The 24,970-nt window shown below is 40.1% G+C and overlaps 1 protein-coding gene across 3 annotated transcripts in view; it reads left to right on the top strand.

Annotated features, from left to right (window-relative positions):
- ARHGAP18 (Rho GTPase activating protein 18) overlaps window positions 1-20,237 on the top strand; it is an 843,873-nt gene extending 823,636 nt beyond the window's left edge. For all 3 annotated transcript variants that reach the window (XM_078648922.1, XM_078648923.1, XM_078648924.1), the window contains one exon: window positions 16,686-20,237. In XM_078648922.1, the coding sequence (XP_078505048.1) occupies window positions 16,686-16,780 (95 nt within the window). In that variant the 3' untranslated portion in view covers window positions 16,781-20,237. The remainder of the gene's footprint in view (window positions 1-16,685) is intronic.
- Window positions 20,238-24,970: the final 4,733 nt, after the last annotated feature.

Raw genomic sequence — 24,970 nt, 5'->3', positions numbered from 1 at the left:
CGGACAGGTGAGTAATATTCAGGCAAGATAACCCGTTTTCCACTCTGTGCCCAAAGAAAATACATAGAAAGGCGGACATTTAACTAAACGGCAATAGCAGGGGCGAATGATACAGCGTCCCCATGCAGTGACCCTAGGACCAAACGAAGTTATTGCACTTTTGGTTGTAGTGCTCTGTGTAAACAAACCCGAGAGAATTATTGGAATCAGATTCCTGGCAGAGGACTCCTAAACAGACCCAAAGACAAAACGAGGTAATTGCACTTCTGGTCCTAGCGCTCTGTGTAAACAAACCTTAACTAAGGTGCTAAAATAATCTAAGCATCACTAAAGTGAAGTCTTGCGAGACACATGAAATTAACCCGTGAAAAGCGTGACATGATGTGATATGATGGTTCGTTAACTTTGTTTATAACCTCATGTAAACTTTATTGAGATCGCCGCACATTTCAGCTTACAGTTGTGAATGAAAGTTCTCCCTGTCGAGTTATACGATAACTTTAAGACTAAAGAACAACACACGGGGGTTGCCCACAAGGTTTTGTTAGATCACTTGAGATAACCACTCAATCTAGTACACCAGAAGTAGTCGAAATTTTATAAATAAGAAAATATCCCGCTGCATGCATGATAAATTTACGTAAAAAAACGCAACAATATCCACAGATGACGATTTGGTTTCCATCTATTCGGGCATCTGTGGAGGTAATGTTGTAAACCTAGTAGGTGATGGGACCAATGAATTGTTCTCTCTGTTTTTCTGTGTTCAACTCAGAGCGGTGCTCCTCTAAACCTGAGCTGCAGCCAGGTGGGGTGAGGTGCCATCACCACTACAAATGGGTGAGTGGCCCAAATGTATGGAATACCAATAAGCATGAAATGTCATGATGATGATATCTAGTGATGTTTATTAGGACACACTGATCACATGGATGTGTCTTGAATGTGACATAATTCAGGTTATTTGTTTTCTTTGTTCTTTCCATGTATCTCCTGTGGTCGTGTCTACAACATGATACGAAATAGTACGTGGTGGAGTATGAAACCTGAACATTGCAGGTGATATTGATTTTAACTCTCACTTTATAAGCAGTAGTTTCTAACAGGTCCTGAAGAAGGCATATGAACTATTTCATTCTAAATGCTGAAACATGTTGACCAATATTGCTGACAGATATTTTGTTAAATCTGTACTTTCACTTTGTTTTTAGATTTGGACAATTGAGAAATAGTATTAAAATCACCATTTACTCAATTTATCCAATTTTATTTTGCATTCACACTTATTCACTTACACTGCTTATTCAGTAACCTCACATATATTCACATCTTTTAGATACACCACCCTTATTGATAACACATCTTCTTAATAACTACACATAGCCTTGATAACATCAGTAGGCTGTGTTGTGTTGTCTTGTCTCCTGGGCAAGGAGAACCCAAATGATGTTAAAAAGGGCGGCAAAGGACGGTTACTGATGGGAATATTTGCCCATTTGTTTGAGTTGCCACGTGGTAATCACATGTCACATTTGCTGTATTTTTGGGTATCCACTACTTCTTTCGTGATGTGTTAATGTCCGTGTCCACAGTTGAGTCACATGGTTATCTGACCCCTAGATACTGTTTGTGTGAAAGTTCTGGATCACCAGAACTTGGTTATAAAGATGGGTAATGCGCAGAAATCAAACTCACCAAACAATTCCCTACGGTCTCAGGCTGTGATTGAGAAAGACACATCATTAATAACACCACTGCAAACTGGTGAAAATGATAAGGGCAGAAGGTCTCAAATATGTTTAAATTCGCCAGCCATGTCCCAAGGTACTCAATTAGTCAGAGGAGGAAAGATTATCAATAGTATGGTAGGGGGGCCAAGAGAACACTTGGGTGAGAGACAAGGGAGAGATCTACTTTCAAGAATAGCTTGAAATCTCCTAGATAGATGGAAAGCTTAATGAATCAACATGTTTTAAATCTGCCCCCTGATGCCACTCCATTCACTATCATTCTGGCTAATGTTCCAAGCCCCTCTTCAGGAGAAAACGAAACATGGTTTTCACTGCGAAATAAAGCAATACACTCTCTAGGGAGTAGAACAGGACTGACAAGACCTATGTCTGATGAATTTAAAATGGTGAGGAGGATTAGCTGGGTAGGAAATGGCAAGAAACTCTTACAAGGTGACTGTGTTGTACTCACCTTTAGAAAACCCCAGCTGGTAAGGGAAATCCTAGAAAAAGTATGGGATTAAAATATCTCCCACATTAGTATTAATGTTTTACCTTTGGGATTCTTTTACCAGCCCAAATATAACACCTGGCAGAATGGTCTTGTCCCTCCTATGCAATCTCATGCCCAGCAAAAGTATAATATACAGGTGTCGAATAGTTTTGGGCCCCTCCAAGCATTGGATGAGAATGACTGGCTATACAATCAACAGGATCGGAGTTTGATAACTAGGGGTCCTGATAGTCAGGCTACCTGTGAACAAGATTTGAGTAAAGATAATGATGTAGAGAGAACTAATATAAGGAAAACCAAATTTGATGTCGAACAAGTACCTGGTACAGTTTCTACAACTAGTAACGTTGTAGAGGTGGGTGTGAGTAATTTTTGTGGGAGAGGTATCCAATCCAGGACTGAATCTGATCACCAGTATAAAGATCCCCCAGGGTTAACAGTCCTCAATAGCAACAATGTTGATGTCCTTTTCTGGAACATAGCTAGACTTTGTAATAAATTAAATAACACAGGGTGGGTGAACTTTATCAATAAGTGTAATATTCTATGCTTACAAGAGACCTGGGCAATTAATGAATTCCATATAAATGGCTTTAAGACCCACCATACCCCAGCAATTCATTCAATACATGGGAGACCTAAAGGGGGAATCTGTGTTTATGTTTTGAATCTGATTGGGGCAGCAAAAATTGAAATGATAAAGTCTGAAACCTACTATCAAATTGTCTTGATTTCCATAGACTGTAAATACACATTGGCCATTATTAAATTCTTTAACAATGCCCAGAAGGAACAGTTGGGGCCCATATTGGGGACGTTTATCTGTAATCTCAGGAAATTAGAGGAAATCAGGGGTGGCAAAATTATCACTATATGGGGGGGGTGATTTTAATATTGGTATATGTCCACAGGCTGATCTTGGTAAATGTGACTTAACTTTGGATGAACATGACCCACCGATACATTTTGTGCATACTGATAGAGGAGAGATGTTTAATGAGATTCTATTCCAACATGATCTTGGCTTTGCCAACTGCCTGTGTTCTCCCTCAGTGGATTTTGAACATACTTTTATAGGCAGAGGATTAGAATTTACAATTGATTTTATAATTGTTCCTAATCGCCATGCACAATATATTATTAATTATAGGCTAAATGATAACACAATGAGTGATCATCTACCATTAAGTGCTGGTATTACTCTTCCAACAATCTTAGATAGACACTACGACAATCAAATAGCTTTGGTGCAGAATATCGCACTGGGTAGCTTGAACGGCTATACTTTGCATTTGTCCAGCAAGATCCGATTGAATTAAACAACAAATTGTAACTAAGGCCTATGATTCAATTTGTGCATTCCTGGACGAATCTACCACACATGGAAACATTTTGATAGCATTTGCCCAGATTACAACAACAATTCAAGACTTACTTAGAGTGGAAAGTAGGGGCACTCGAAGGAATAGTAAGGGGTGGTTTGATTCAAATTGCAACAAAGCATTCACAAAGTTAAAAGTGGCATTACACAAAACAGTGAGAGATAGTAAAGAAATTAGAGATTGCAGGAAGATTTATAATGAAGCTAGGAAAACACGTATGAAGGAGTTAAAAGAAAAAGCATGGGTTACCCTCCATGAAGCCTCTAGGAAGAAAGATAGTGCTGCTTTTTGGCGGGCTGTAAATGCGCCGTTTTTTACAAAGGCTGATGGCCCATCGGTGGAGGTGGCAATAGACGAGAGGACATGGATCGACTTCTTTCCAAATGTCTATAAACAATTAGAGGATGAAGAAAGTGCAATAGATTGTTTAAGACAGGAGGGGGAGGATTCTTTCTCATGCTCTCCTATCGATGTACAATTGACACATGAGGAATTCATTGGCGATATTAATGCAAGTAAAAGCGGAAAAGCCCCAGGCCCGGACTAGGTACCAATTGAACTTTTCAAATTAAACCCTTCCTTATGGACACCTTTGATTACACGGGTCCTTCAAGCCTGTTGTGTAAAAGGTTTTATTAACTCTTGGTCAGATTCAATAATTGTCCCAATTTTTAAAAAAGGGGAATGGGGGAATCCTGCCTGTTACTGCCTGATATCCTTATTAGATTCTCGGATGAAGGTAGCAGGTAGGATTGTTTTAGAGCAGTTACAAACAGGGGCTGAAGAAAATAACATTCTAAGTGATGTCCAGTATGGCTTTAGGCAGGGACTAGGAACTAATGAGCAGGTCCTTAATCTTAATATTCTAATCGGAAAATATACACAGGCAAAGGCAGGCAAACTCTATTTGGCCTTTGTAGACTTGACAGCGGCCTTTGACTGTGTCATACATAAAAAAAATGTGGAATATTTTAAGGGAGTTAAAGGTTGACCCAGTTTTGATTAATTTCTTGCGAATATTCCCCCAAAGGGGAATGCACTGCGTCGTTTAACGTGGAGAGGGGTGTCAGGCAGGGCTGTGTCCTTGCACATTTCCTGTTTACTCTCTATACCAATGCTTTGGAACAGGAATTGATGAGTAAGGTGAAGGACCCACCCTACATTAATAAGCGTCCGATTGTCTCCCTTCCCTACGTGGACGACGCAGTGCTTTTGGCCCCCACGCAACTAGAACTACAAAAGGCACTTACTGCCTATACCTGCTTTATGGATACATTGGGTCTAAAACTAAATGCTAAGAAAACGTTTGTTATGCCCTGTGGGAGAGGGAAACTGAAATGTATGACACTACCACTTGGGAAAAACAGGATAGAAACAACAAATATGTTTACTTGCCTAGGTGTTCTATTTCACCGTACTGGCTCATGGGGCCAGGCAGTAAGGAATAGGAGGCTATTGTTTATGAAGGCAACCACGGCTGTGGTCAATTTTTCAAACAAAATGAGTAGAAGGCCCCCGGGTATACTTTTGAAAGTTTATCAGGCAAAATGTGTGAGTGTAGCCATTCATGGGGCAGGATTAAGGGGGTTCCATGACTCCTCTCCTATTCAATATGTTGAAAATGCCTTTTAAGATTCATTTTAGCAGTACCAGCCAGTTCCCCTGTTTTTAATTTACATAGCGAGTTGGGTATCCCTCACATTGCTGATGTTATTAAAGTACAACCTGTCCTACTTTGGCACATAATGTGGACCACAAGCAGCACAGGTCTAAATCAGGAAATATTTAAAGATGCAATGCAATTGGACCATGCTACTAAGATCAATTGGTTAAGGTATATAAAACATTTTATGTATGATCTAGGGCACACAGACTATTAAAATTGCCCAGAGACAATGAGTAATATCTCTAGGAAACAGTTTAAAACAACATGTATGTCCCACTTATAGACTTTTAGGCTCACACATGAAATTAATAAACCAACAGCAGTCATGCACCAATTGACTTTGATAACATATGCTATCCAACCATATCTCTTATGCTGTCTGGGGGGATAAGACAGATATGTTTAACCCATTTTAGATTTGGGATTGTCCACCAGTTAATCAGCTATCCTGAGATGAATACCTGGTCCAAAGAATGATGCTGCTGTCGTTGTGATGACTTGTCTCCACAAACAACTATTCATGTGATCCTATTTTGTAAATTTGATACTAAAGAGAGATCAAGACGGATCCGGCCCTTATTAAAGAAGGGGGGTGGAGACAACGCCGACCTGCTTTTTTTATACCACTTTGGATAGTGTTTATTGCATAGGGATTATGACTGGTTGCTTAACGAGTATACTGAGAGTGAGGAAAACTGTTGATATTCAACCCCCATAGTTAGTATGCCAGGTTTTATTCTGCTGAAGTGCTTTGTTTTATTATATAGTTTACAAAAAATGTTTTTATTACTCCTATTGCATTATACACATGTGTGGCTTATGTGTATTTGTAAATAGAAGAAATATAGAACTATCATACATGCGTACTCTAAAATCAAAGGTATGCTTAAGAGGTTTTTTTACTATTTATGTATGACGCTTTTGTGATTTTATATGATTAAAATCGAATAAAGCTTATTCTGATTCTGACTACAGAATAAATCATATTCACTTCGATGAAGTGAATATTCTTTTTGACTTATTTTTTGTCTTGGAAGCACAAGGGGAGCTTGGCCCTGGTGGACAAATGGGGAGGCTGGGCCCAATTAAATCAATAAACAAAGGAAATTGCCTCGCCACTCATTTTTTATCCCACACTTAAGGAAAAGTTGAGAACACTGTTTGTCGTACTCAACTAGGTATTTTTATTTATACCAATCAATTTTTGATTTCAAATTCTATTTTGTCATAACAACCTACTTATGATCAGACAAACATATATATACACAATATACAATCAACATTTAGTGTGACTTATATACATAACGACATGTTATCACAACAAATAATATTCACTATTGGCAAAGAGATTTAAGTACAAAAGCTTTTCACAACAGACAACAATATTTACAATATAATAAGTGAAACACAAATTGACAAATGAAAAAAGACTTTGTGCAAAACACAAAATTGGTGATGAAAAATTAGGAAAGGAGCGTGAAAACAGATTCAAAATTAATTGTCAGCCAGCGAATGCTGCTATCCAAATTGTCCTTTCTAATTGGCCGACGCGTTTCGAATCCTGGTGATTATGTACCGGATTCTCATCAGGGCACAATTATTCTGTCTGTGAAATTTTAAAGAGAAAAGATAGCGTTTCAGTGTATGGGATTGAAAAGACAGTGCTCCCTGTAGAGTGACATACAGCAGAGGGACCTACCAGGTCTTCAGCAGAAACGAATTCAGGGTGTAGTTGGGAATGCAGGCTGGATTAGCTCCTAAAGGAGTCAGGGGGGCAGAACTACCTGCAATAGGGTGGATTACTATTAGCGCGGCTAGAACATATAAAGTGCCCAAGTCGATTGAAGAGAAGACTCCAAAATGCAAAAATGCAAAAAGGCACATACCGTCAGCTCCTTCTTTGCTGAACGTGGGAAGTCGCCTTCGGAAGTAGAATTAAATCCTTCCGTGAGTTTGCACTGAATGGTGATTCCGGGCGCTGTGCATAAACAGTGCGGGATTAATATATGTGGCTGGAGTTGATGTGTGCAACGAGCACAAAATTAGTTGGTGAAAAAACGTACCTTTGTTTTTCAATCGCTCTGCGCGAGGGGTCTGGTTCTGCGGATCAACCTGACTTCAAACGCCAGCGCGTACAATATTCCCCAGGCTCCGGTTACTATGGGCAAATGGAACCGGGTTAGTCTGAATGCGCGAAGACGCGAGAGTGATCAAAGCGGGCGGCGTGGCTCCGCTGGAGCGGTGCTTACCTCCGTCTTGCTCGGAAAGCGTTTCCCGCATACTGTGTGGATCCAAAGATGGACGCCACCGGTGTTGCCATGGCAAAAAGCACACCGCCGTGTGCTGCGGTTTATGGGGCTTGTAGTTCTATCCGCGCAGGAAAAATGATAATAAATTACATGCAGTGAATCAACTGAGGAACTAATGAGACAGACCTGTCCAGGCAATAGGACTAGAGGCACAACTGGTCTATAATCTCGCAATTTCGGACAGACTGTTCAAGCCCTTGCGGACACTGTTGAATTTTAAGATAAGATATGCTTCCTTTTTAAGGAGCAATCGGTCCAAATCCGCGTTGTTCTGTGATGGACGTAATGTATACAGTACCGTCCACCTTAGCTCATTAGCATCGTGTTTGGCAGTCAAAAAATGTTCCACCATGGGGGCAGTCGTGATTTTGTTTTTAATCCGAGACCGATGTTGGCAGATGCGTGTGTTAACTTGTTGGGTAGTTTTGCCAATGTAAATTTGGTCGCAAGGGCACTGCACCAAGTACACGACATTTTTGGTTTTACAATTAGAAAATTCTCGGTGTCTCCACTTCGTAGCTCCATGTTGGAACTCGTCACCTTCGATAGTATTGGGGTACACAACACAGGTGCCACACTTGTGGTGTCCTGTGATTGGCTTCAGGTTCCACTGGCTTAGTAGATCAATTTTCTTCTTGGGTAATGACACGTCTGCTCTCGTAATATGTTGTCCCACATTTTGATTCCTCTTGTAGGCGAACAACGGTCTCGGAAGTGGACAATCTAAGTTCGCCATTAGATGCCAGTTGTTCAGAACAGTTTTTCTTATCGTGTGTGTGTCCGGTCCGAAAGTGGTGACACAGACCAGTCTCTCCAGTGTAGGTTTGGGCCGAACTTGTAGGAGTGTTTCTCGGGGGGTGAAGCGAGCTCTTTTGAAAGAGTGCTTTAAAAGTTTCTTGGGGTACCCCCTTGTTTGCATTTCCTGGCAAAACGTCGTTGCGTGAGACGTGAAGTCATCCAAGTGGGAGCAGTTCCTCCTTATGCGCAACAACTGCCCATATGGAAGGTTGGATTTTAAATTCCTCGGATGGGCACTTCTGTGGTGCAGGATTGTATTCCTGTCAGTGTCTTTTTTGTAGAGGGACGATTTCAACACCCCATTGATGTTTGATATTTCTACATCAAGAAAGGTCATCCTTTCATTGCTCTGCATCAATGAAAATTTGATGTCAGCATGCCTATTGTTGAGCCAATCGTGGAACGCCACCAGCTGGGTCTGGCTCCCCTGCCACAGGAGCCAGACGTCATCTATGTAGCGGAACCACTGCCGGATGTGTTGTTCAAAGGGGTTATTATTGTCCACAAACTTTTGCTCATACTGGGCCATAAAAAGTACGGCCATTTCAGGGGCATAAGGGCACCCCATCGCGGTGCCCTTGACCTGCATGAAGAAGTCCCCATTAAATGTAAAGTAGTTCTTTTTTAAGGCAATTTCTGCCAATCTCAAAATGAAGGAGGTGGGTACTTGGTGAGGCCTCACTCTCAGGTTCAGGTAAATCTCCATCACCTCTAGCGCTTCTTCTTGTGGAATTTGCGTATAGAGGGAGGTGACGTCCATGGTGACCATCAGTTGGGTGTCTGGGTCGAACTCAGTGTCTTCAACCTTGTGCAGAAAATCCGTAGTGTCACGTAAGTATGATTTGACTGACTGTAGAAATGGTTTCAAAAAGAAATCCACATACTGCGAGAGCGGTTCAAGACAGGATTCACATCCAGACACAATTGGACGTCCTGTGGGGTCTTGAAGGCTCTTATGGATCTTGGGCAGGAGGTAGAGTATCGGGGTTCTGGGAATTTTTTTTAGAAGATATTCATATTCTTTTTTGCCCAGAAAGCCACCATCCACCCCCACCTGTAATGAATCAGCAATGAGTTGTTGGATTTCCTTGACTGGGTTCTCAGAAAGACGTCTATACCAGGTTTGATTGTTCACCTGTTTGTGGCCTTCTGCTAGGTATTGTTCACGAGACCACACCACCACTGCACCGCCCTTATCGGCCTGTTTGATGATAATGGAATGGTCTTCTTTGAGGGCTTTAATTGCTGCCTGTTGCTTATGGCCTATGTTTTGATGTACAAAATGGCGGCCCTTTTCAAGTTTGTCGATCGATGACAACAGGACCTGTTCAAAAGCGAGAACTTCTTTAGGGATATTTTGGTTGGGGACAAAGGTGGACTTGTTGCGTAGGCCAGTGACCTCTGTGGAAGACGGTGAGGGATGGTTCCCAAAAAATATTTTTAAACGAATTTTGCGGCAAAACTCAATCGCCTCTAGTTTGAGTCTTGTGTAATCCGTTTTGCGGCCAGGTACAAATTTGAGACCAAGCGCTAGAACCGAATGTTCTTCAGGCGTTAATTGTCTATTAGACAAATTCACCACAGTGCTGGGACTCTCTATGATTTGTAAGAGCGATTCCTGGTTCGCATCTCCCATGGTGGTTTGAAGCGAGTCTTTGGCTGTTGGCCCTGGTCTAAAAAAGCCACCTGTTTCTTATTTTAGTTTCTTGGGCACTTTATATGTTCTAGCCGCGCTAATAGTAATCCACCCTATTGCAGGTAGTTCTGCCCCCCTGACTCCTTTAGGAGCTAATCCAGCCTGCATTCCCAACTACACCCTGAATTCGTTTCTGCTGAAGACCCGGTAGGTCCCTCTGCTGTATGTCACTCTACAGGGAGCACTGTCTTTTCAATCCCATACACTGAAACGCTATCTTTTCTCTTTAAAATTTCACAGACAGAATAATTGTGCCCTGATGAGAATCCGGTACATAATCACCAGGATTCGAAACGCGTCGGCCAATTAGAAAGGACAATTTGGATAGCAGCATTCGCTGGCTGACAATTAATTTTGAATCTGTTTTCACGCTCCTTTCCTAATTTTTCATCACCAATTTTGTGTTTTGCACAAAGTCTTTTTTCATTTGTCAATTTGTGTTTCACTTATTATATTGTAAATATTGTTGTCTGTTGTGAAAAGCTTTTGTACTTAAATCTCTTTGCCAATAGTGAATATTATTTGTTGTGATAACATGTCGTTATGTATATAAGTCACACTAAATGTTGATTGTATATTGTGTATATATATGTTTGTCTGATCATAAGTAGGTTGTTATGACAAAATAGAATTTGAAATCAAAAATTGATTGGTATAAATAAAAATACCTAGTTGAGTACGACAAACAGTGTTCTCAACTTTTCCTTAAGTGTGGGATAAAAAATAAGTGGCGAGGCAATTTCCTTTGTTTATTGATTTTTTGTCTTGGGCTTTTTTGTATGGATTACAAATATTATACCTTGTGGTAATTTTGCAGTGACCGAATAGAGTTAGGGTCCTATCCTAAATTGTATATATGTTTTTTGACTAAACCTGATGCAAGTATCTATAGCTTGCTTAATCATCAATGTGGCTTGAAATGAGTTCTTTGTGAACATTGTTCCTTGCTTCCAACCAGGGAACATGACACAGCTCACCTCCATGCGCCCTGTGTGCAGTTCCTCTTGCCTACGAATGGGCTTGGCCCAGGTTTTTTAAAGTCCTCCAATGACGGCCGGATCCCTGTTCTTCACCTCTATGGCCACTCGTTATTTCTTTTGCCGAGCTCAGCTGCCCTCGGGGAATCCCTCCGCCTTCCAGAGAGGCCGCTCTCCCAACATGGAGGTACCTGTGCTGGCTCACACCCCGGGGTTTTTGCTCAATGGTCTGGCCTATTCGCCTTCACCCGAGCGCAGTCCCTCTCACCTACACACAGGTTAGGCCGGATTCTCACAACTCCTCTGCTGGGGCAGAGTCTCTGGGCTTCTCCCGCTTACGCTGCTCAATGTACTCTCACCTGCGCATGGGCTGGGCCCAGACTCCTGTGACTCCTCCAGTGGGGCAGTGTCTCCCATCCTCCACCGCTTAATACACTCTTGGACCAGTCGCCATCAGGGTCACTTGCACAACGCGGGGGTCCCCTGGTCACCCGCTTTGAGGCTTCGTCCACCGCCAGGGCACCAGTACTTGACCCTTTTCTACCAACTCATGCACAGTCCCTCCCACCTGCATATGGGCTAGGCCTGGAGTCTTGTGGCTCCTCTGCCGGGGGCCAGGGTCTAATTTTATTTGTGGTCACTACTCCCCCATGCACTCCACACACCTAATGTTCCATGGGTGCACCAAGGAAAGCAGGCGTCCAAGCTCGTCTCCCAGCGAGGGCCTGTGGTTTCAGATAAGCACAACCCATCCACCGTCCTGTGTAGCCATGTGTTGCCTCGCCAGATTGTTTCTTCTTTCTGCTACCGTTCAGCATTCAACACATCGGGTGCCCCTTTAGGCACACTCCCTCAGTGCGGGGAGCAACTGGCACCAAAAACGGGGTGCGGATGGTGGTTAGGAAGGCAGGATTATGTTCAGGATGGATGTCGGGCTGCCGGAGCTCCGGCAGAAGCAGCTAGTCGGCCATGTTCCTCAAAAAAGCCAAATTATTAGCCTAAGTAACAGAATGGTCTCCATGCTAATACTAAAGTGTCTAAATGTCTCCGGACAATTGTGCTCTGCTAAAGTGAGCAACTTGCCAATAAATGTGATTCTTCTTGTAGGTTTTTGAACAAAATGAACACTTCATGTATACAGAACTAAATATAACTTTGCCTCATGGGAACAGTCCAGCCCGAACTGCCAAGCCAGGTCCTCCCTGGACTGGAAACAAGCATCCTAGGACTGGTCCCGTGCTCTCCATGCCACTAGAGTCAAGCTATCCTGGCTGATGAGGTGTGAAACCCCGAAACCGGTCCTAGGATGCTTGTTTACAATCCAGGGAGGACCTGGCTTGGCAGTTCGGGCTGGACTGTTCCCATGAGGCACAGGGTCAAGACTGATTTGAATATGGCTGGGTTCAAACTAGAATGGCATGGTGAGCAATAAAACAATGGATTTAGGCCCAGGTTTCTGACATTGTTCTGCATTTTGTCCATCAACTGTTCTTTTTGTATGAGAAAGAAATGAAGGCTCCTGTTGGAGGACAGAACAAAAAAAAGTGTTTTTAGTTTGAGTGGACGGAAATATAAAGTTTTAGACCTGGTCTCCTTGGTGTGGTTTCCCCTAACATTTTGCCTTCAGACCTGCTGTTTTTTCTAACTTCATTTTTGCTAGCCATAGAATTCTGCACACATTACTACCGCTAACCAGTGCTAAAGTGCTTGTGCGCTTCCCTAAAACTTGGTAGCATTGGCTTATCCAAAATTGGTACATTTAATTTACTTACAAGTCCCTATCACACTACACTACAGGTGCCCAGGGCCTGTAAATGAAATGCTACTAGTGAACTTGCAGCACTGTTGTGTCACCCACTTAAGTAGCCCATTAAACAGGTCTCAGATCTGTAGTTGCAGAGTTTGTGTGTGCAGTTCTAAACTGCTATATTGACTTGGTAAGATAAATATCTTGCCAAGCCCAAAGCTTCCTTTTTAATACATATGTCACCCCTAAGTTAGGCTCTGGATAACCCAGAGGTCAAGGTGCAATGTATTTAAAATGCAGAACATGTATTTATACATTTTCCATGTTGTGGTAGTGAAAAACTCTTTACATTTCTTTTTCACTACTGCAAGGCCTGTATCTCCCATAATATAACATTGGGATGATCGTATTACATTTTATAATTGTAACTTAAAAATGGGAAGATACAATTAGCTCATATTTGGTGTCTCTGGATTCCTAATTTTAAATCTAACTTATGGTGAATTGAGATTTTAAATTACAATTCTGAAAATGCCACTTTTAGATAATTAGCATTTTAATGCCTTAGCCAGTTGGTGTGTGCAGCCTGTCTCTGATCACTTGACTGGGTGTAGATGGCAGTTGTGCTTTGTGTATTCCTCCTAGAAAGCCACACACAATGGGTGCATGGTGTCACTGAGTGGGCTATCACTGACAGGATGGGAGGGAGGAGCTGGGACCAGCCTAACGTACACCAGAATAGGCTGTGTCCTGTCCCCACACAAAGGGCTGCTTACCCCATATATTTAGTCTGGAGCCAGTGCTGGCAGGGCAGGACATCTGTGCACTTCAAAGGTATTTCCTCTAAAAGCTTCTCCCCACTTCAAAGGCACACTTGTGCATAAAAGAAGGACCTTAGACACCACCACTTCAGTACAATTCTGGACCTGTGGATCCTCTGTCAGGAAGGACTGTCTGCTGCTGACAGGACTGCCACTCTGCTGGACTGCTACTCTGCTGGACTCCTGCATTGCTGTTCTGACCTGCTGCCCTCTTACCTGGGTGAGGAGGACTGGACCTGCGTTTCTTGAACTCAAAACCCAGAGTGACTTCAAGGGCTAGTTGTCTGGCATCCTGATCTGAAGCCTCAAGGAGATAACACCAAATAACAATATGTATGCCAGGACTGATGATTTTTTGAAAAATGCAAATTGATTGATCCTTATGAATAAAACATAAACATCTGCTTGAACATTTGCAACATTTAATGATACAACTCAATTTTTTCTTATTTCAATTTTTTGAAGAAAAATAATTACTGTGTGAGACAACACCATATACAATAATTTCTATATACAAATATGTACACAATATATACAAAACATTAACATTTTAGACCAAATTGCACTTACACCACATTCAGACCTCTTTCAAACAACACACACATCCTATACAATTGTCCCTAAGGACACCAAAAGTGAAAATGAAGCAAATCAAAAAATAATCGGAGTGAAACAAAAATCACAACACAATAATAAAGGTTAATTGTAAAGCGTCGTTTGTAATGTTTTTTTCAATCTTAAAACGACCAATCGACTTAGATAAACAGTGATGGCTTCTTAGTTCAGGTGGCCTGGGACTAGGTCAATGCGTTTCGAACCCTCAAACTGGTGGGGTTCTCATCAGGACCATAGCGACTCTACAAAAAACAACAAACAAAACCAATTTGTAGAATGACTATTGAAAAGCCTCATCTTAAGCACCTGACCGAATGTGGGCTCGCCTACCTTAAGACTTCAACAACCAATCCACAGCGTGGTGAAACTGTCTTGGGATCTGAAATTAAATAAATAAACCTCAATCCATCTCTTCTCAACCAAGCCCCATTCGGGGTCTCATTCACACCACTGGTTAGTACCACTAACATCTTGCAACTTTCAAGGAGATAACAGGCATCCAATAATCTTGCATCTTCACATGGACCCTGCCATCTGTGAGTCTACCCTACTAGCTGGTGCCACCCCAGTCCTGGACCCTTGAAAGTGGGCCTAAGGTGACGACCAGCTGAACCAAGCATCTTCCCTGCTGAACGGCACATCCTTGAGTAGAAGTGTCCCATCTCCTCGGATGAGCGATGCATCCTCTAGCAGAACCTACGCATTGCCACTGCTGCATGGATACGACATGGCGCAGAAAGCCCACATTGCCCTTGCTGCCATCGGGAGCTATGCATTGCCAATGGTGTGGCGCATCTCCTGCATAGGTTCGCACATCTCTCATTGATGGCAGCCTTGACAACGATGCTTAACTCTGCGTCGCAGCCTCACAACTCTTCAGAACTGACGCACTGCCAGGTGCATCCTGCATCTACGAAACTGGGACTTCGCATCGCAAGCTCCTTTGGCAGGATCCTCAATGGTGATGCACCGCAGCCTGACCACATCTCACAACCGACACATCGCTTAGGCTGCATGGTGCTTCTTCAGCCCGGACTCACTCAACACTCTGCAAAAAGGATTTATGTCCTTTGTTCAGCGGGTCTAGCTGGGTCCCTGTAGCTGGCCTGTGCTCCACGGCGGAGGCCTGAACTTGTGACTTTGTCCCAGTGTAGTACCACTAGATACCCTTTGTTGGTGCTTTGTGCTTTTTGGTTCTATTTTGATCCAATTCTTAAAAATCTACTATCTTTGGTTTTACTGACTGGATTTTTGTTGTTTTGGTCTTTGTTTAATTATTCAAAATCACTCTATTTTTCTAAACCTGGCAGGGGAACTTTTGGTGTGGTGTTTTCACTGTTTTACTGTTTGAAGTGGTGCACAAACATTTTACTCTTTTCCTTCAAGTTAAGCCTTTGTGCCAAGCTACCAGGGGGTGGGCACAGGTTAATTTGGGGTTTGCTTGTACCTTACCCTGACTAGGTTTGTGGTTGCTTTTTGACCACGGCTCACACTCCAGTCAAGCAGTAACCCAATCTCTAACATAAATGATAGGGGGCAGCCCTTAGAGATATAATAGTCGGGGAAGAGAGACTGTCCACGTAAAGAAGAAAGTCCCTAATCTCAGTTAAGGGGATGAGTGTATTCTGTTCTCAGGGCGGCCGAACAAATGTAAGCATCGGGAAGAAAAGAAAAAAAAACAGATGAGTAGGTAATGATTTCATTACTTCGGTCAAGGAAATCGCAAGCGACTGGGGGCACCAAAAACTGTCTATGCATATGTTTTGTTATGTAGGTTTTAACTTTATCCATGAAGATGGAGAGGTTAAGGCAAGGTATTGTTGGTAACATTAACTGGAAAATATGAGATTTTTTTGTACTGGGAATAAATATCCTCCAACTTCCTGCATTTCATCGAAATCTAGTATTAACAAAAGTGAACTCACATTTAATTAGCAGACTTACATGTGGAGTAGCATCAGGATTGGTATGGACACTAATATTCAATATTATTTGTCAGTGTTTAATAGAAATCACCATTATGTAATTGAACATAAAGTCATGAACAGTTGTCATCATATCCCTTTAAGGAAATGGTAAAATATATCATTTATAAAAATGACTGGAAATGTTGTATATTATAACCATCCCTCAAGTCAGCAGTTTAGTCTATGTTTACGTTTTGTAAGGTATGAATCTAAGTCTTTAAATAATTGCCAGTTGACATTGGGTCAGATTAAGCTTCTTCCAGGTTTTTATCCAGCAGCTCTTTGTGTGGTGGGATTTTTGAACACTGTACTTAAAGGTGGGTGAATAAAAGGTCAAAACGTATTGAGGGTGCCAACCAAGACATATGCCTTCTTACAGCCTGTATGTTTGTAGAATGGTGGAGTGGTGGAAACAAGAATAACTCATTAACTGAATAGCTTATTTTAACATTTATTTTTACAGTGGAGCGCAGCCTTGAAGTTGACACTTACATGAAGGATCTGTTTCAACTGAACCCCAGTGCCGAATGGGTGATCAAGCCGAAACCTAACACTTAAGAGATCATGAAGGAACAACCATCCTAAACTCCTGTGGTGCTATGAGTCATGAGAAGACCCCAGTGGCACAAATGTACGAGTAGAAGCTGGGACTCTTCTGCATATTTAAAAGGAGCACATCTCCAATTGCTTGCATCTAAGACCTCGAGGGCCACTGTTGGTGATAGAAATTGTTTTTGCTGTATTGCAACTTTACTGCCACTTGCAAAAGAGGAAAGCAGTGCAAACTTGTATCGAGTCTGTGATGAATTCCCCTTCATTTACCGTAAAGAAAATACTAACAGAGTCAGGATTTTCCTTTATGAAAACTGTATGCTCTCATGAATGGGTTATATTGTGAGCAATAAAATTGCAAACCCATGAGATCTTTGTTGGCCTGCCCTCACAAGATAGAAGTACCAGTTCCATTCATAAAGGTGTCTTTTCAACATAATTGCAAAATGTTAAATTCTCTTGTCATGGTATGGTTTTTATCGCAAGGAAAATGTGGTAAAAGCAGCGTTCTGAGCCAATGTTGATGTTAGAGCTATACCAAACTCCGAAAATATAACGTATATCTTCACACTTCTCTCATAAAGGGAACTTCGAAAAAGGGCAGCGACATGCACCTCAAAGCTCTTTAAGTGTCTGCATTGCAAAATCCAGGACTCTTTCTGTGCATATGCCACAAAGGCAGTCATTGTTAGCGTCACTCACAAACCCATTGAACAAGGCTACATGGGTGCAAAGAACTGGAGTGGTGCAGAGAATATAGATAATCTAGTCAGACAAATTATCTTGAGGCAGCCCTGACCTGTCTTCTTTTAGTCACATGTCAGCTTGATTTGTGGCTTTGCTGGCTACTGAGCTCGATAAGTCTAAGTGTTATACACTTTTTTACTGCCATTGAACCAGCATGTTTTTTTTGTTTTCTCTTGCCATTCACATAGACCCCAAAATGTTGATTGTTGTTCCGCTCTTAGGATTGAGAGAGCAGTTGGCTCTGTAATACTACCCAAGAAACAATGTCAACCACTGGATGAAACAGACACTGGTGAAATCAGCAGTGCAACTACTGTTCCCAAGATGCCATCAAGGAAAATTGCTTAATCATTGCTGCTCTCAGCTATTCTCCCAGTAAATTAAAAGCGGCTATATGCGGTCCTGTGAGCGGTGTGTACTCCCATACCCACAAACCTTGTACCGTAATCCATTGTTCGACTGGTGGTTATAGGGACATAGTTTTGAAGAGGAGCAGTCTTGTAGTGAAGACATTACTTCATGACCATCGGAAGACTATTTAAGTGATTGATTTTAGGACTAGCATAGAGTTTCCTGATGTTATCCAATTTAGAGGAAATGGTCGGCTGAAGATAAATCATAGATTGAAAACCTGGCCCTTGTTGGGTTAGACAGTAAGGTTAATTTTATTTTGTGAGACACTTGTTTGAAATTACCGAATCAGCAAATATATTGTTCCAGTATTTTCAATACTAGATGATGTAGGAAGACAGCTAAGTGGACTACTGGGTCTATACCATATTTTGGTTAATCTTCAGGTCAGGGCTGAGACTCGCCCTTTCATTGTTAATTATAATAATGTTGTTGTTTGTGCTATGTAAATGATAATAATTATGACTAAATTCTAGAGTAAGTAAAGTGTATCCTTATGGCGAGCATTGACCATTATGACTAGAAGTAGTATGCAGCTCTATCGTCAGTATTGTAGAAAGTGCAGATCTGCCCTCCCTTCGACAACCGAAAACAGGTGAAATTAAACATTTCCTGCAAATAGGAAGCTTGTTGTTGAGAATGCACCCACGCATCTGAGCAGCTGCCTGAGCATAATTCAAGCACTTAAGCTAACGAGAAAAATGGCTGCACACGCATTGCATTTTGACAGTCGTCTTCTACATTGAAGACATTCCTGTCTCTTTAAAAATTCTTCACTTGTGACGGAAATATATTTTTGAGTGGTAAGTTCGAGTTTTTCTTGACGTTTAATTTATTCGCGTTGTGATTAAGGTAGGCAGGCTTTATTTGCCTGAGAATTCATAAAAACCCGCTATTCTTAACTTAAAAAACAGTAGGTCTCATAATATTAATATGCCTTTACTGAGACGAGAAGAAAATTATAATTATCAAATAAAAATATGCAGGAACACCAAACAATCAAAACAGTGCTTGTGAATTTCTGGCTCCTTGTGTTATGAAAATAAATTTGTGCTGTGATGTCATGGTGAAAATGATAATTTTTTTCTTGATGGTCGACCAGTTTCATTTTTAAGAATTGTAGTAAGTGCCCTTAGTTATAGAAGGATTATTCTTCAGCTGGTGCTTAGTTTGTAAAATTGTACGTGCCAGGGCCATAGATATTTTTCAAGAGGCCGCTGCAGCTTGCACCATTCACTGTTCCTACCAGCCGGGTCTTGTAGCTTAGTGGAATAAAGCGTCCACTTTGACCTCATAGGCACAGGTTCAAATCCTGGTGGGTCCACTCAGCCTTTCATCCTTCTGAGAGTGATAAAACGAGTATCTTTGAGTTGGGTAACAATAAACATCTTTTATTCAGCCCCAAGATACCCTTCTGTGTGAATGTGTGCTTTACATTTTCCACGATAATACAATACAAATACATGTAATACAAATATTATGTTCTTGCCAGCATTGGAAAACGCCAGAACCGATGCCATCTGCTAACCATCACACTACTACAAATTAACACATTTTAGACTATTCCGGGTCCCCAAAAACTGTAACATTAGCTTGTACACACTAGCACTGTTATTTTTAATGCATATTAGATTGTTTAAAAAGAGACAGTGCAACTATGTTGTAGATGTTTCACGAATATATGCAGGTTTTAAGAACAAAGTGTCAGTGCCAAGCACTGGCGAACACCTGCACAAATTAAGTACTAAGGCTGCCGCATTGTCACATTTTGTCTTTTTGTGACATATGATTCTGGAATAATTTGGATTTTCTGACACCAGAAAAGGAGCTCAGCCTCTTAAATATTCATTATATGTACCAATCTGCATTGATTTGTACAGAACCGATACTATGAAAAGCAACGTGTCAATAGTACTTGACACCAATATCTGACAGTTGGAGTTTCAATTTATAAATGCTAGCACACAAGTACCATACACTAAATTATGAAGTAGACAACAGCTGTATATAACCATATCACATCTGTACTGGTTCTTTTCAGTACTCACATTGTTTTATACAAAAAGGACTTAATATATCCTTCTAAAACTTTGCTAATGTGCTGAAATATATTCACTCAGCAACAAACACATATTTCTCAGTATGCACTTGTTTTAAAAAATAGCTGCGCCCTACTCATAGGCTCCTTTTCTACTATCAAATTTGCCGTTTTAATTATGAATATTTAAACTAAGTTCTCTTTTCCACCTATACTCCAGTGATTCTGGATCAATCTGAAAAGCTCAATAAAATAATTTATTTAGAAGTAGATGTATAGTGTTTTTATTTAAAAAAGTGTTCCATTCTACAATTGGCATTCAAGCTCATAGTAGCAAAATGACCAATTTCATATTACGCATATTGTGTTAAAAAAATCATGTAGAAGACCAATAGTAAGCAGTCTGCAATGTCAATATGTCTTGATCCAAACATCATTTTATTTAATAGCATGGCGTCTGATGTGAGAAATTTTACTTTGAATTGTCCCATCATTGAACATCTGAAGATAATTAAGACATGGAATTAGAAATAGATTCAATTAGAAATAGTTTATAATAATTTGTATAACTTTTTGAGGGGGGGGGATACATTGTTTTACTTTGGCAAAAAAGAGCAAGTTTAATAATGTGGGAAGCATAGGTTCCCTACAGGTGCATTGGATGTATGAGCTTGCATATATCACATCCACTAAACTGTTTAACATAATTCAAAATGCAGTACTTTTGGGTCATTAGTTTCAGAACCTGGGCTTCAAGAAGTGGCAAGACTTTTAATCGTTCTTAGCTCCATAAGAAAATGTAAAACTATTCAATAATATTTTCGAGTATTTCGATTTAAGACTAGAATAATGTATTATGACCAGATAATTCCTGTGTTTCTTTGGTTAGGATAGGTCTCTTAATTCGATTTGTTTGACCAAATTGTGGCATCTATGCATTTTGCAACATCACTACAAATCATTTAGCCAGCTGTAGGATAAAATCAAAATGTTTAATCAAACATAGTGCATAGATTGCCCACTATGATGCCTCTATATGCTCTAAAGTTTATTTTTTTTAATAGAGTGGACTGATGTTTGATAAGAACTGACATTAATAATTGTATTCTTGTTTTTAAATATATGGACTGCGCACCACATATAGTTGTGACTGCATCAATTAATCGCTATTACTTGCACTGTGGACAATAACCGCTCTTAATTAATCTCTCTGTAGTTTGGGGACCGAGTCACAGGGGAGGAGGTAGTCAGTGGGCGATGCAAGGTATGGGCAATAACGCTATATTGGGAGCTCTGTGGAAGCAACAGCTACTCTTGCCTGAAAAGCTTGGTCAATAAAAGGGTCCCTTCTCCCGCTGCACTCTCTCAGCCTTTCCGAAGCAGTCTTATTTACACAAATCTTTCTGGACTTCTCTGTGTGATGTCTGAAGCCCAATTAGCCAAAAAAGTAGAAACACTTTTGTTTATGATTTTCAACTTGTTGGCAGACCTGGTGTTCCTTGTGGACCTATAACAATAGCTAAACCCCATAAAGGGAGCAGTCTCATTGGCAGGCCTCCTTTCAGCGTTCTATATAGGGTGTTAATACCTATTATTGCTTAAAATGCATACAAAGGAATAAGCCACAATATAATTCTTCTCATTCACAGTTTAGGAAGAGTGCACTCGTTTTATTTGAATCGCCATAAGTGCTTAAACAAGATAAAGAGAGCAAATGAACAACACACATTTGCTTCATTCCCTTTTCAATTATTGAATATGTGAGATCCATTAATGTTATAGTTAAGAGATCAACAAGATATTCCATTCTTCACTGCAGAAGTATTTTGTTCTGTCAATGTACCATCAGTAAGGATGTTTAAAAAAAACTCAATTAAAGAGGCTCCTCTATTCATAAATTAAGCTATGAGCCAACCCGGAGCTGACCTGTGCTTTTAAGTTGAAATCAACAGACCAACATACTTAGATGATCGGACTAAAATTTTGCACAAATTTCCCTGTCAACATTGAGTAATGATGTTGGGTGATATGGTGACATATGTAGTAGAAGGCTTTGTGATTGTCTGCAAGAAAGATGCAGATGTTCTTCATTTTCAAAATGATTTAAGGGAAACATTGCAGCACATAAAACATCTTACAAAAAAGCGTGTACAATATTATTAACGGCAGCGTACTATTTGGTATTTGTGCCAATATTGCATTTATCTCAAAATAATGTCTGTTATGTTTCATGATTTTGATAAGTTAAATTTTTCTTTGCTATCTGCTGCCTTGTGCATGGAATCTTAAGCATAAAAAGTAGTTCTACTGTTACATATAGAGACACACTGCTTCACTCTGGACTTTCTATCACCCATCACTAATTTACAAATAGTGCTGTTACCCTACTTTATTTTGACTTTAATGATAGAGACCTACCACCAAGATATTGGTTGTGCTCAGATCTACTGGCCCAATTGTTTTTCTTCTTTTATGGTCAGGACTGTATATTTGGAAACGGTTTGGGCTTTGATGTAATACAAAGTAATATATTTCATCTGTTTCAGGATCACAGTTAGTCACCTGAGATTCATCTTGAAAGTCTAGAGCTTTTGCATTATGGAGATCTTGTTCTTTAATCTCCTGCTTGGATTTAGCAACCTTAACAAACAAACTGAGGGTTTCACCCTTTATGGGATTTTAATTCATCCTATCTATACTGCCATGTGGCCAATGCCAGATGAATTAAGTAACATACCACATTTTAGGCATTCCAAATATGTGAATTCCAATAGCAGTGAATCATCATGTTGAGGAGAATCAACCAATTTATACTTATTTTTGGTACGCATTATTAATTTTGTATGGCTGATCAATAGATAGCTAGAATGATAAGTATAGTCAGATTGAGGGAATAATAAAGATATATCAATGTTATTGGTGTAGATCAAGGCCATATTGTGTTATCTATAAGTAATTCACGATCAATGGATCTTCACTATTTGGTCCATAAAGATAAGCAAGTACTAGACGCATGCAGAACTAACAATAGGTGTGTGTATTTAAGGCTATGTGTAAGCTGAAGTGCAAGTCATTTATCCTCATGTATTGATCAAAAATGTTCTTGAAATCTTATTTATCTTAAGTAATTATGTGCATGCAGAAAATTCATCCTATTATTAGATTCCCTTTCTGTGTATTAATATGCTCTTCAAATCATGAATGCACTTCTAAGGAATTTTCAGTAGTTTCTTTTCTAATCCAGGAAAGGGCACACTACCCATCACAAGAAACGCTAAAGATGAACTCCACTCTGTCGTCCACTTCATACACATAACTTGGATTAGCTATTAAGACCCAATTATCATTATGAATCACCCTTGGTAAGACAGCAAAGAAAGCAACATTTGATAAGGGAAACAGCTTCTTTTCCATGTCCACTTCAGGCCTCATATGGAGGGAATAAAAAAGATAGATTGTTTTTATTGATACAGAGAGGGAATCAAGCAACCCAGCACAAAAACTCACAGGAAGTACTTATTAAAAGTAGCGATGGCTCATACTTGAATTGACTGCGCCTTGCCTAAGAAAGTATAAAATACATTTTAATTATGACTTGAGCCCTACCAAATATAGTGTTTATTCATCAGTAAATAGATATTTCTACTTCAATGCATTCTCATTCTTGCACTAATCTTGGCTCATCTGTAGTGGAAAACAATCTCCTAAATAGAGATGCTCAAGTCTCACCTTTTACCTACTGTATCTAATCATTTCGGTCATGATGGTTTAACATGCTAATACCTGCATTTGCAACAGCTCTCAGATCTTTTCTGGCGTCATTGACCTTTCATGCCACGTCATTTTTGGCAACCATTTCAACAATCACAGTGAAAGCTAAGATATTGAACATAAAGGTTGACTAGAGTCCGATATCGAGAAATCTGGGGGATGAAAGGCAGATAAATATTGTGTATCAAAAACATCTTTATTCACTTTGTAGATGTATGTAATCATAAGCTAGTCCTTCACTTACTTATTTCCAAATGCATCCATAATGTGAGCAATGTGTCTTCTATATGTATTATAAGGCAAAATAATAACAATCAAATTGAAAACGTTTTGTCTTCAGAAAGACTGCTACATTTCATATACTGTCTGAAGCTACACAATGTGTCTCAGAGAATAAAGCACCTGTTCTCCTGTAATAGTAAGTTTGTGCTATATAAAATAAACTACTGGCATGAGAAGCTGTTTTCTGAATTTCTGAAATAATGTGAAGAGATAGATCTCTGGAACGAGTTCTAGAACTGCAAAACGTGCAGTAAACCTAGACATAATATGCATTTGATTGAGCAAAATTAAAATTATTTTAATTTTAATTGTACTCTAATGCAAATTATATTACAACAGTGACTCAGTGTTTCCTCGGGAAGAATCTTTTAGCACAAATGATGTTCTTAACCTTTAATGAGCTTAAGTTTGTATAAGGATTTTGCGATCACATGTTGTAGTGGCAGTTTCAATGCTTGTATAGTGCAATGGCGTTTTATTTATAAATGTTTTCTTAATAAAGTTAATGTTAAAGTTTAAATGTTAAAGTTAATGTTTTTCTATCTTTCTTGACTGGTTATTATCACATATAAGGAGAACCCCCTCCCCCCAAGGACCTCTCTACTTTGTAGGATGACAGTATGGTATTTTGTATTTGGTGTCTGAATTGCCTTAAATGTGGTGTTCAGTGCTCTGCAGACTTGTGACTGGATAACCGTAAGATCTCCATACATGATAGCAGTTATGCTTTAGATGCTTTAAATCTATTTGTATATTATTTTTATATTTTTTTGTAGAAATTCTAACCTCTCTTTCTGAGTAGACTAGCATGGACTTGTGGCACAAGGCAAGCAATGGGCCTTTTACTAACATTTTGCAGATGTCTAATGATATGCAAATCCCATCTGTAACTGGACCCTTGGCTCTGACATGGCAGAACCTAAACTGCATTACCTTAATTCACCAAA

Source organism: Lissotriton helveticus, chromosome 6 (genome assembly GCF_964261635.1).
Source record: "Lissotriton helveticus chromosome 6, aLisHel1.1, whole genome shotgun sequence".
NCBI classification, from domain to species: domain Eukaryota; kingdom Metazoa; phylum Chordata; class Amphibia; order Caudata; family Salamandridae; genus Lissotriton; species Lissotriton helveticus.
This window is presented reverse-complemented; position numbering and strand designations above follow the sequence as displayed.